This window comes from Typopeltis vanoorti, chromosome 10 (genome assembly GCF_054136105.1).
Source record: "Typopeltis vanoorti isolate ZY-2024b chromosome 10, IOZ_Tvanoo_1.0, whole genome shotgun sequence".
NCBI lineage: Eukaryota > Metazoa > Arthropoda > Arachnida > Uropygi > Thelyphonidae > Typopeltis > Typopeltis vanoorti.
In genome coordinates, this window is record NC_143558.1 from 32,894,933 (window position 1) to 32,909,781 (window position 14,849).

Here is a 14,849-nt window from a genome sequence, read left to right on the forward strand (position 1 = left end):
ACAGTCCAAACCGCTCTATAGTCCCAACGACATTTTATACGTTACAAAAAGTATATTAATTATGGAGTAATGTGCGAAGAAAAATTTTCTATACATAGATAACTTAAGTCAGTCAGTCAGATTGGGACGATGTAGTAATATTTCTCAGCTTTATTTATATACGACGGTGGTCTGAAAAGTTCTCGGCCTCGACCATAGATAGCAACACTATCGGCATGATTTTTTTTTTAAATTGGTACGTTTGTCATAAGCATCTATGTGAAATTAAAAGTCATTCTATCAAGTAGTTTGTTTTATACATTGTCTGAAGCAAACGTGTTGTCTGTAGCCCTTGAAATGGATAAAATTGAAAATCGTGCGGTTATAAAATTCTTTCTAAAAGGTTTAACGACAAAAGAAATTCATAAGTTTATGGACCCTCTTCTCCTTCATTTTTAGTAATTAAGAAATGGGCTACCGAGTTTAAAACGTGGCCGTACCAGTCTTGAATATGATCCATGTGAAGGACGTCCAAGAAGTGTAACACCACCAGAAATCATTGATCAAGTGCATAACATAGTATTGGATGACCGGCAAGTCACAGTGAGTGAAATTGCTGAGACTGTAGGCATTTCAAAAGAACGTGCAGGATATATTTTGCATGAAGAATTGAAAATGAAAAAGCTTTGCTCAAGATGGGTGCTGCACTTGCTCACAGCAGATCAATCTCTGAACAGTTGCTTGGAGCGTTTTAACAAGAATAAAAACTGATTTTGTGCGTCGATTTATTACTATGGATGAGACTTGGATTCACCATTACGCACCAGAATCCAAAATGCAGTCAAAACAGTGGACAGTGCCAAAGAAGACAAGTCGGTTCCATCAGCAGGAAAGGTCATGGTCGGTGTTTTGGGATGCTGAAGGCATTTTGTTTACAATGGGAAAATTAAGGGATCTACCCTATTCCCCAAATTTGGCTCCCTCTGACTTCTATCTCTTTCCAAAAACTAACTCTTCCTTGCTGGTCAGTTGCAGCTGTAGAGGGGTATTTTGCAGATTTTACTAAGAACCACTACAGGGATGGGATAATGGAGCTGGAATAAATGTATTAGTCTTAAGGGAGATTATGTTGAAAAAAAAATTTTTTTTTCCCCAACATGTTTTTGAAATTACAATTTTTTTTTTTTCATTGTTAGGTGGAGAACTTTTCAGACCACCCTCGTGTATGTATATATATATACATACACGCGACTCCATAAGAAAATTACTTATGTAAGACTAGTCTTTTTTCCAAAGAACCCTACGTTTGGAGGAGATAGCATGTTCAGCAAGTCCAGCTTGTTCACATTCGGCTTTGGTTGTTTTGGTCTGATAAAAAAAAAAAAAAAAGCGAATCACCAACATGTGACTAATATCCAGGAAGAGTAGTTCCATCAGCAGGAAAGGTGTCCTCGAGTAACTGTTGCGAAGTCCACGAATACTGTACTTGGAAAGGTCATGGGTGCTCAAGTACCTGTTAGGACCACTGATAAGATATAATTATATCTACTTAAGTTTGACAAATTAGGAGGTGGTTATGAAAGTATGTTTAGTGTGAAATCATTGGAGAAAGATATTTAGTTGGGAGTTTGCGATACACCAAGAGTTTACTACAGATGACAATGAGAAGTGTATTTTTGCGGAAGTTATCGTGATGGGAGATTTCGACTATGGAAATATAAACTGGCAGGAAAAAAACAGTATGGAAAGAAAGTGAATCGCTCGACTTCTAGCAGGATAGAAGACGTACTCCGCTTACAGGGTATGTATTAGAGAGAATATGCTTGTTAAGAGTACTAAGTTTAAGAGAATTGGATATCTGATCTGATTGGAGAGAAGATGCCAACTCTGCCTCTAGCTGGTTAGAAAAAGTGATCATATATTCCTGATTAAGAGGTAAATAAACATATGGAAACCTCAGGAGAAAGAATATTTATGTGGAATGGTGAAGCAGAGGATTACTGCAGACTTAGAAGAGATAGCTTCAAAAATTTCTTATGGATACAGTAATGCCCAGAAAATAAATACTGTTTGAAGACAATACCACATTATGTAGTAATATCGTAGGATTCGGATGAATGAATTGAGAACTGATGGAAAAGAAGACAAAGGAGTGTTGAAAAAAAAAAAGGGAGATGGCGAACAGTTACGTGAGGAGTATGCAAACTGCAAAATAATGGCAAGTAAGGAAAGAGAAGTTTCAGTATTACAAAAGATCAGCAACATAACCCGTGAAATTTTTTTTTTCGCTGGGAAGTGTCAGCAAAAATTGGTACTGGTTTGAAATTACGGGACGAAAAAGGAGAAAAATCCTTTCGCACTCGTATTTTTTTTTTAATCTGTTTTGAGAGATAATTGGAATTTTCAAGCGATAATACCAGCCACACTACCCTTTCACTTTGGTTCTACTATCTAATCAGCAATTTTAACTTAGGCAGCTCATGGATAAATTTAATTTAGAGAAACACTGTGACACGGTGTAGAATCATAACCATTATTACTTTTTATAATAATGTAAAATGTTTCCTAATCCCCTTTGCTTTAGAAATTTAAATTTCACTGTTACTTTTTTTGCAAGATCAAAAAAATAATAAAAAAAATACTTGATTCATATAGTGTATTTGTAGGACCAGGAAATCGCTTTAATAAATGGAAATTTAGATCAGTGTTGCACTTAATGACTGTCCATTAGCAAAGTAGTTACGGTACGTCATATAATTACTCATAAGACGGGCGTTGCACTTTTCTAAAACGAACCTTAACAGATTCGCGCACCTCTCGTGAAGCAAATGCCGGAACGCAATCAATACTGTTAGGCTACTGTTATCTCATTGATGATTTCCCAGGGGGGGTTATTGACCACTGCTTAACTAAGTATTTAAAAAAAGAGTTAATCACTTCAAGTATCTCTTGTAGATGTAAATTTGTTTCCCCTAAAATTCGCTTTAGTACTTTACAAATTGGCATAATTATTACCTGAACTGAAACTGAAGTTTTTTTTGAGCCCATACGCATCAGTGCATCTTCTTTTAAAATATGATTACGTTGTTTTAAACATCATATTCGATAAAATGTATTATTTTAACATTATTGATAATACAATAAAATTATGTTATTTTCAATTAAAATTGTTAGTTTAATAATTTTATTATAATACATATATGACTGATGATCCCAGATCAATAGAAGAAAAGTTGTTATAGGTTTGATTAGTTACATAGTAGGAACTTTTTCTATGCCGTATTGTCGATCTTTGGCGCAGGCTACTGGGATTTTTTTTTTCTTCTTCTTTTCCCTCCCGAATATTCTGGTTTTTAATCAGAATGATTAAATGTAGAACACACATTATTGCACACAATAATATCTGTTAAGATTACAAATCATTAAACAGAAATGGTCTTCATTTACCTATAAAAATAAATAAATAATACAAGATAAAACAATTAGGGTTAAAAAAGGGGTTCCTCCTATTCTCTTTGAGGAATGTAAAGGCATTACAGGATTGATTTTCATGATACCTTTATAAAAAGAAAACCAACATCCCGAGCCATAGGCAATTCTGTTGCCTAAGAGTAAATATGGAAGATGATTAGCTTACATCTTATAAAAATAGGAATTCAGATTAAGGCATCATCAGTTGGCTAGGAACAAAAATAGAGGATTGAGTAGATGATGGAAAGAGTTGGTATACAAAGGTCAACATTAACACGAATTATGACTATGTCTTATTTTAGTTATACGGTTACATCTACGTTATACGACGTGACTACAAGATGTATTATAATAGAGATGCATATACTGCAATATTTCTGGATTTTACCAGTGCATTTGATATATTTCCAGGTGGTAGATTGGCATATACATTGCTGCAAACGAGTTTGAATAATCAGTTGATTGGATAGATTGACTCTAATACCCAACTCTGATATTAGAGTCAATCTATCCAGTAGACTTTCTAATAGATACCAAAGAGTTATGTATGGAGAAGTATTACTTTTAACACCTCTCCTTGGATTGCTAATGTTTAACTATATGTAGATACTTTTATGAGTAATTTTTAGGGAGATACCCAAATGCTTGCAAATGATTTACAGTTGAACAAAACTACAAAGCATGATGCTGACGATGTAGCTCTTTAAAATAACTTGAATAGTCTTATGTGACCAGAAGGGGAGGTGTACTTGGAAAACAAATGTAAGGGAAATGGGATCTTGAAATAATACCAGATAGAAGATTATCATTCGAAGGACATTTTTAGTGCTGAAAACAGCATAAAGAAAAATAAGAAGGGCATTAACAAGTAAAGATAAAGAAGTGGCCGTTCCCTTATATCATGCATTGACTGGGCTACAATCTGACCGTGCATAGATTTGATCACACAGAGTTCGGCAAGCCGTGAAAAGGTTCAAGGAGGCTAATAACGACTATATCAGATATGTGGAATATTGGCTAAGAGGATGGATGGGTAAAATGTAATTTTTAGAGGTATGCAGTAGTGGAGAGGGATCGGTGAAACAATTGAGTCATATAAATTGATAGTAGTTTAACAGATGAATACCTGTGATTGTTCTTTACTACAAGTGCACTCTGGGCAGCTGCCCTTCACCAGCCACTGGATTTTGCAGTTATTAATATCCTACTATTAACTGAACTCCAGGTTGTTTGTATCTATGTATAAAAAAAATAAAGTAAAATAAAGAAAAAAAAATCATATTTTAAACAAAAAAAATTTTACAACCCTCTTGTTGTAAATCTATAAGTCATAAATAGAGAGAGCTCAAAACATGGAAATTTTTCAAGCCACTTCAGGTCTCTAATACAAAGGGTGGTGGTCTCATGTCAAGCAGTAAAATTCATCTACTACCTAAACACATTCACAAGCATCATACCCTGGGTGGTAATTCAAACTCACCCTGTATGTTACACACTCAGCCAACAGGGTGGGTCTTTCTGTCTTGGGTTGAGGCAGCACCATCACATTTCTATTGGCTTTGATAATGTTACCTATAATCAATTTTGAATGACTGTCATTTTTTGCCTATCTAAATCATTGATGACAGGTTATGACACTTTTTTTTAAAGTTTAGTTCTTCTCTATATGCTACCAAGTTTACAGAGATATGCAATTCATTCTTGAGGTATGTGATTTCTTTATATAGTAACATAAGCCACATATGATGAGTGCAATATTTCAGTATATTTCATTCAAAAACAGTGGGAGGGAATCCCAGTGGAATACCTATTTCAACAAACATATTGGAGACAGCTATGATTTTAGCTTTACCCTTTTCGTGAAAATACATATCCAAAAAAAAATATAATAATAAAATAATACTGTATCACTTCCCAGTGATTTTTATGGCTGAACAGCAAAACAACCCAATGCTTTTTTTCTTCCAAAAAATGTTTGAACTGATAGTGAGCCAAGTTTCAGCAATGGTAATTAGTTATTATGCATCCTTACCTTGAAAAAATACCTCTTAGTTTTTAAAATACAGTTATGTAAAAGTAATTTACTGAATTTTCATTCAATGCTGCATGGCATCTTCAGTATGATTTGAAAGATGAAATAATAGCACAGATGTACATGACAGAATGGACAATAATGCAGATACTAAATCACGAATTGTAATAGAGCAGCCTGATGTTATCATTAATTTCACAGCAAGGTTCAGTAAAAAAAAATATATATATATATATATATAAAAGAAAATAACATCAACACCATGGGGATAAACATAATGTACTAAGCCTGTTCAGATTAGAATGATGACGTAATACTTCTTAACTTTCTGGAAATAATTAGATAAAAAGATTGTGTCTTCTACATAGTAAAACATCCATGGAGCACAAAAAGTGAAGTCTTTACTTTACAATACTTTTATATGGATGATTGTGAAATAGAGAATAATGTTCCCTTTGTACCAAAGGGAACAGTAATAAAAGATAAAGTTCTTGGAAAAAAAGGAAACGGGTACATCGCCATTGAGATGGATAGATAGTATATGAGGAGCGACTGATTTTCAGAGTTGAAGCCTCCAGAAAAGTATACAACAGGACCACATGGTGAGGACTGGTGTGGCACATCACCGAGCATTGGACTGACCACAAGACATCTGTGGATGTGAAATGAACAGAACATGAAGTGTACCAAAGGCTGCCCTCTATTTGGTTAGCAAATAATCAATGACAAAAACTAGTCACTCATGCACTTTGATGCTTACTTTCCTTGCTCCATGGACACTATTACAAAAATACACGAAACGTACACAATCCACTTTTTCTATCTAATGTATTTTGCTTTCAGCCACTGAAAAAGAGGAAGTTATTAGAAGGATGAGAATCGTACCTTCAGTTGGGAAGAGCTGCATGTATTATCAGTCTAGGATACAAAGAACCTTTATAAGTCTTTTCAGCTAAAGTTTGACAGTTTTAATTTGAGGCAGTAGGGTGTGATTCCTCCCACAATACAAGAAAACTGGCTGGGAAATGCATAGGCAGTTCTTTAATTATTTGCTATAAGCCTTGTGGCCACAAGACCTCTTTGTTACCACTTTACATGTTTGGCTAATAATAATTGTTATTATTAGCCAAACATGTGGAACTGGAAAAGAGTTACAATGCAGAACTCTTTTCCAGTTCTGGAAACTTACCAGGGTTGGTCAAAGAAAACTAGGTGATAAATGATTTTGCATAGCTTTGTGCCTAAATTTAAAGCTTTGAAGTAACATAAAAAATGACTCAATGTATGATTCACCTGCTATCTCCTTCCCCAAAAGATTACTACTATCTCACATAATTCATCCATATATGAGAGGGATTGCCATACTGTTTATGATATGCAGTTGATTTAATGATAATTATTATTCAACTCCCCCTTCCCATCTGTTTAAGTGTGAAAATAAAAAAAAAGCACTACGAAATATGTTTTTATTTTTTACATACAGCATATTTTAAATTAAACACTCTTATATTTGACATCTTTCACAAAACCTAATTTTGGCCTTTGAAACACTGCGTATACAATACAAAAACAAAACATGAATGCATAATGCTAAAAGCACTCTGAAGTTTGAGTATTGTCTAAAACCTATAAAATTAAGCTGCTCTACAACTTTATGATTCAATAATACTTTTCTATTATTCATAACTATGCTTGTAATTTCTTTTATGTCCTTTCATCATGGCAAAGCAGAAAAAAACAATCTCGAAGATTTTTATTTCTGCTCTAGCATATCTTGATGCTGCAACATATTTATATGCCCCCCCCCCACCTCCCTGTTTAATAACCCACAGATACCCTTAGGTTTTCTGCATATTCATCTAATTTCATGCATAGTTTAACCTGCATAACAGATTAAATTAGTATAAAATAAAATTTTTTGATAGTTTTCTTAGAAACAACTACACCAGGTATAATACAAAGGCCTGAGCAACTATGCTATTTAATTATATCGTAAGAGATGATTTCTTATAAACTTTTAACAGTGTATAATAACATTTTATAATACATCCTGAACATTATAGGTAAAAAACAATGCACAACAGTGTTGAACTTTCAGGTTCTCTGAACAGTATAAACATAGTTCCAGCAAAATTTAGAGCAACAAACATTCCCATTAACAAAGAATGGTAAAAAAAAAAATAAAATAATAAAAGTACTTGAAACTTTCAGGTGATGCAATGTATGTACAATGTTTAAAAGGTATTTACGTTAACTACAGCTTGGTTTTACTTAAAAAAGGACATACATCCTATGAATAAGAATATCAACAAAATTTTAACATAATTAAATTATATATATAAATAGAGTACTAAAAGATATGATTAGTGAGCATTTATATAACACAATTTCTGCTATAACGAAACTAAATAATCTATTTCTTAGTGATGTATTTATAATTTACTTACTTTATAACATGACACTATTGATTTATAAAGTTTTTGCGAGGTAAATGAATTTCTGAAGCAACTTAATAACCTTACTGTATTATTGGAATAAATTACAAAGAGAGAGATTTTAATCAATATAAAATATTGCATGCTCACAACCTAATATATAAAAATAAAACCATTCAGATCAAAGCCCATTTTTTTGAGGTTTGTAAGTAACTGGAATACATATTTATTAAAGAAATAATCAATTATTCTCAAAGCTGTCAGATTATTTATTGTTAGCTATTAATATGTGCTAATATGTTTACTTTTTTTTTTTCCTTTTAGAGTATAACTATCAACATCAATTTCTCAATAAAAAAGGGGCATTTGTTTACAAAATTTATGCCGAAGTATCTCACAAATTTAAACAAAAGAATAGTAATAATCCTTTAATTTATTAATATATATTAATGGATAATGACAAGCTCGGTAGTTAAGTAACCTCACACAGTTATTAATTACCCTGAAACCTCATTCATTACCTAATCAACAGTTTACTACACAATAAATACATTATATGTATTTTAGAATATGATGGGGAATGGTGAGGGGAAAATAACTCCTTAACCTACTGTCTTTCAGCTTTTTAACTTTACTGCTTACTTGCTATATGTATACTAATGAAAAATATCTTTGTATTTCTAATGACTCCATGATAGTAAAAGCAGTAATTTACTTATTTATGCATTCTTTAGCTACTTTTTTTAGTGGGTTGCACATTAGGAAAATTAATCTTAACCAGTAGAAGAGTGAGGCAGATTCTTAAGCTCTGTTTAGAACAGGTAATTATAATATAGAAAAACCAAGCACATATCTGATATCATCTTTGGCAGGCATTACAAAATGATTCAAACTACTGATAAATGTTAACGGTTCAAAGCTGACAAAAATGACAAACATATAGATGTTTTTAGTCGGAAAATCCAGCAGATCACAAAGGGATGCTGCAAACAGGAACATATACAAATGGGAATGCTTATGGTTCTGTACATTATAATAATGCATGGTGAGATATTTGCATACACAGTACAAAGCAACAAGTATTAACTTACAATATATTACACAGGGATAAAAAAAAAAAAAAAAAATATGCACCAGTTATACCATCTGCCTAAATATATAAGGTAGGCAGCAATGGCGTTTAAAGTAAACAGAGCCATTTTAAATATTAAAGACAATCATCATTAAGTGAAAACCCCAAAATGTAAAGTGATGAAAGATACATACACACAGAATAGAATCATAACTAATATTTTTATTACTTCTGCATAGAAGTAATTGGACTAGGCATACACTTAATCAACCGTATATGTCTTTTGAGAGGTAAATATTCTGTAACAAAGAATATAAGCACTATCTTCAGTTGGTAAATCTACACTTAATTATCAAAACTTCAGGGAAGAAAAAATGGCTGAAATAGAGGAGCTTATTGAATATATATAATTTTATGACAGCAAAATCAAGAGAGGGTTGCACAAATGGTTTAGGATAAAAAAAAAAAGGCTGTACATACAAACCTCTCTTAATAAATAACTGTCAGTGAAGTATAACAAAATAGTAGTGACCAATCTTTGAGGTTAGCTTGTAATAAAAATGAAAAAAATAAAATAAAATAAAAATACATACAGTATTTTAAAGCTATGAATATTTACAAATCATGCTGATGGATCACAACTTAAATTGGAATCACATAAAAAAAAACCCTACAGATTAACACCAAATGCAAGAAATCACAAATCTTGTAACATTCTCAAAATCTAAACTGTAATCCACAACTGTGACATCTTGAAAATATGAAGCCATGTTCTGTACAACACTTTCTATCACTTGTCATCCAAACCTGTGGATGCAGATGTGATACAGTTGCAAAATTACACAAAAGCAATGATTAGAAATTTAGTCTAGCACTTAACTTCGAATATGCTAGAAACCATATACCTTCATATACCTTGTGCAGCTTAGCAGCTGCCAGTTGGAAATATTACAATACTTTTTTTTTCACTTAATGGCATGAGTCATAAATTAACACTGTTCTGTTACATGGCACTGTACAGGAGTAACTCTGAAAGTTATCACAAGATCGGCGAGGAATGAAATTTCATTCCTTCACATCAGTAACTATTTTCATGTCCAGCTAAAATATATAGATTTGAAGGACTTTTTGGATCATTTGTGGGTCTGCTTTCTAAAACCACAATCCTAATTAAAAAAAAAAAAAAAGAGAGAGAGAAACAAGAAATTATTTTATTTATGCAATATCTAATATATATATAAATATATACATATACATTTTAATTAATCATAACAATTACAGTGTGCATACACCTGCACACAGGAAAAGTTGATTATTATAAATATAAAATAAAAATCATGAATTCTGATATCAAATTTACAAATCTTAGCTCTGCATTCATGTATTCTGTATAAATCAATACAACGATCTATTATCATTTATCCAGCTTTCAAATAACTGCAATCTCAGTTTAATGGCACTTGAATGAGTTAATGTGCAAAATGAACAACAGTGTGTAATTGTACACACAAGCCAACAAACTGAATCCCTCCCAGTGTAACTATATAATTAAGACATTACTGCATATCTGTGTTTATAATAACACACTGTTAGAAGCAACCATATTTTTATATTAATTCATTAATTTTGACTGATTTTTACGCAAGATCTGCTTCTCCAATAAATATCCACCTATAAGTGACTTTATTTACTTAAAAATTATTTATTGGTTTATTATAACTTAAAATTTTAAGTGTTTACTTATGCATCATCCTAAAGAACCAAAACAACATGAGGGAACTGCTAAAGAAGCTGAATAATCCTTTAAATAAACACTTTTTTCACAGTATTTGAATGTGTAAGGGTAGGCCAGACTTCTTTAATAACTTAATAATAAAACCACAAAAACCGTATTATTTTGAACTTGAAATTTGAGTCTCAAAATTTGCACTGCTTGTTTGACACTGCAATGAATTCACAATGGTTTTTTTTTTTTTTTTTTTTTTTTTTTTGTAATTTGGCATGTATATTCAGAGCATTTTGTTAACACAAGTCCAAGCATTTGTCTATCAGAGTGGTTTGGTACTTAATCAGACACACAAAAACACTGAATCAAAGCAAGCATACAAATTTTCTTAAATTAGGATAGTTGTCAATTGGCAAATATTTTCAAAAAATTATCTTCCAATGCTCTTGTTTTGACAAAAACAAGATGGTCAAAGTGGTTTGGTACTTTTTCTTAATTATAATCATTTGCAAAAATGCTGCTTCACATAAATACATTGAACAAAAGCAGGCACACATATTTTCTGCACATTTTCTTAAATTAGGATAGTTGTCACTTGACCAATATTTCCAAAAATTATCTTCCTAAGCTCTTGTTTTCACAAAAACATCAATTTCTAAGGTTATCATTTCTGCATAAGTTCAAGAATATTCATATAAAAAATCATATGAAAGAGTTGAATGATTTTCTGCAGTTGTTTCACCTTTTATGTCATAATCAAATGGGAAAAATTCATAAATTAAAAAAACTATTCTATCAAGTTTTTTAAAAAAATCTTGGGAACGATTATCAAAATCTGCAATCTCATCTCATCTTCCTTTTCCCTCTTTTACCTTGCGGTGTCGAGGGTTTATTAATCAACGGACCTCAAACCGCTCACAGGATAAGGTGGTCAGCCCTACACCCTGGTGTATCCTATGTCCATAGTGTTGAGTTCTCAAGGCTGGTTTGTCTGCTTTGCTGGATGAAAAACCCTACTGTTCACGCCCAAGACTGGCTAACTTGGCTATGGCTGAGGAAGATCCTTCAGCTCCTCATGTCTCTGATGGGAACTGAACATAGGACACTTCTTCCCCAGGCATATGGTTGCGAAGTGCACAGCCACTAGGCTAACCGCGTGGAATAAGGTTATTAATTTCTTTGATGTACTTAATTCTGTTGAAACTGACATTAGTAGAACATTTTTAGTTGTGTGCCATCATGTTTGAAAAAGATGACAAGTTACTGTCATTAACTTTGGGCACGAGCAGATTTAATTTTTGTGTAAAAGCATTTACAAAACTTATCACAAGAATAATCGTTTTATCCTGACCTTGCAGCTCAAAATTCAATTCATAGTTTGGCTGTAACATTAGTTTAGCATTTTTTGTCAAAATGCTAAATTTCATAAACAAATATCATCTTATATATATATAGATATATATATAAACACACAATTAACCTACCGCTGAATTCTGGAGTGTGCATTTATTATTATTCTTGTTTGATCTTGAAGCAACAGGCACCGACAAATGCTGACATGCATCACCAGTTAATCAATCAGTTTACAGCTGACTCTCGTGTCATAAAGTTCGATGAACTTCTGATTTGATATGAGCGAACAATTCTGTTTTCGAACTTATATGTTTTTATTAACAGTTCTTTAAGTTTAAGATAAGATTTCTGTTTTCATGAAGACTTAATATAGTTCTGTAAATTTAAAAATAAATTTTTTCATTTTGAACACGTATGCCAAGTTCTTGCCCGCTCCCCTAATTTGCTGATTACTGAAACCTGCAATTATTTGGTGTATTTGTGTGTGTTTTTATGTTTTTTTAATACTATATCTTTCCTTTTTATTTACGTATAGTAGGTTTATTCCTAAAATTTAACTGATCATCAGCAAAGCTTTTGTAATGAGGATGTTTGGGTTGTGTGTGTGATTGCCAGCTGATCGATTGTTTTATGGCAGGAAGCGATCTCGTATTTCATTGGACATAATATATTACGAGAGAGAGAGAGAGCGACGAAAACTCTCTATGAAAAAAAATATATACATGATTTTTAAACTTATAGAACTGTATTAGGCCTTCACGAAAACAGGAATCTTATCTTAATTCTCGTGGAAAGGCTTAGACATTGGTTATGCATTTTCACTATATAATTTAAGGAAATTACAACGTACTAGGATATACATTAAAATTAAATTTTAATATATTTCTATATTTCAGCAATGTCACGTTGCCGAAATATAGAAATCTTTCGACAACGTGCTGTTGCCGAAATCTCTATTAGAATTAAAGAAAAACAAGAAAATAATAATCACCAAAGCTGACAAAGGGAATGCCACAGTATTGCTTAACCAAAAAGATTACAGAGGTAAGCTGAAATTTCTATTGTTAGATCGGGCCACTTACCTCCCTATCCAGTACGATCCCACCAACTCACAAATTAGAAAACTCCACAGGCTCCTTAAGAAGGTCACTTCTTGGCCTGTGGAAATTACTAACAAATTAAAACCATATAGCTCCATACCCCCCCCCCCCCGCATTTATGGACTCCCAATAATTCACAAGGAAAATGTGCCATTACGCCCCATAGTGGATGGCATTGATTCCCCCACATACAAACTAGCTAAACATTTGGCCAAAGCTCTCTCTCACTATACTGGCAACACACCTTCATACATAAAAAACTCAGCCCACTTCAAAGTCAGCATAGAAAACCTTACACTCAAATACACTGACATAATGGTCAGTTTTGATGTCTCCTCCCTATTCACGAATGTCCAACTCAAAGAATCTTTAGAGCTAATCCAAGCTAAATTTCCTCCCGATATCTCAGCCCTATTTCAGTTCAAATGAACTCAGGCTATTTTGTTTGGCAAGGAAAATTCTACAAACAAATAGAGGGGACAGCCATAGGTTCCCCACCCTTGGGCAACTTTTATATGGAGACTTTTGTAGAGAAAGCCTTACACTCTGCCCCACAAAAACCAACCATTTGGCTTCACTATGTAGATGATGTATTCACTATTTGGCCACATGACTCTGATGCACTCCTCTCCTTCTTAACCCACCTAAACAACCAACACCCCAGAATCAAATTCACCCTAGAAGAAGAAAAAAACACTGCATTCCTTTCTTAGACACACTAGTCACATGCCAGCCTGATGGAACCTTGGTTTTTTCAATATATAGAAAACCCACCCATACAGGCAGATACATTCACCAACAATCCCACCACCCCTCCTCACAACAATATGGAGTCATTAAGCCACTACACAACAGGGCTAAACTTATCTGCTCGAATGACAATGCCCTAACCACAGAACTAAATCACATTCTCAACACTTTCTCAGCCAATGGCTATCCCCCTCCCCCCCCCCCAAAAAAAATCCAAAAAATATTTAAACCAGTAAATCACAACCCCCATCCCCTCACAACAAGGATTACTCTAAATCCATCACCATACCCTATATCCGAGGCACCTCGGAAAAAATCACAAAAATCCTAAAAAAACAACTTCTTGTTACAGACCATATAAAAAATTGGCATCCCTTATCTGCTCTACTAAAGACCAACCTTCTCCCCCCCCCCCCAGACCTACCTGGTGTATACCAGGTCCCTTGCAGTTGTAAGCTGTCCTACTTTGGCCAAACAGGCAGGACAGCAAATACCAGAATTTCAGAACACCCGGTTTCACCAATACAGCCACTCGGGTCTTGCTGACCATGCTCTGGATACCTGCCATAGAATACGGTGGAAGAAAGCCAGGATAATACACAGTAGCAAATACAGATATGAAAGGCTTTTCATGGAATCAGCTTCAGCCCTAAGAAACGATCCAAGCCTCAACAAATTTGGTTGCACGAGACTTCCTCAAATTTGGGAAACCTACATCAGAAGACGTTCAGCCCAATCGCCCAAGAATACGAACATTGCCTGTATAGAGGGCACCATCAGGACTTTAGGAGAAATAATGAGCTTCCTACTTCTTCCTCACTTACTGTTTGTTGTGCCTGCGTGCACGTGTCTTGTACTTAAGTTCTTGAAAATGGCAATGTGACGTTGCCGAAATATAGAAATATATTAAAATTTAATTTTAATGTATATC

General features: G+C 33.5%; 1 protein-coding gene across 1 annotated transcript in view; it reads right to left on the reverse strand.

Moving 5' to 3' along the window:
- Positions 1–6,934: 6,934 nt before the first annotated feature.
- The window catches only part of hppy (MAP4K3-like protein hppy), a 452,362-nt gene continuing 444,447 nt past the window's right edge, over positions 6,935–14,849 (reverse strand). The window contains exon 29 of the mRNA XM_090399556.1: positions 6,935–10,155. Coding sequence (XP_090255682.1) covers positions 10,068–10,155 — 88 coding nt within the window. The 3' untranslated portion in view covers positions 6,935–10,067. The remainder of the gene's footprint in view (positions 10,156–14,849) is intronic.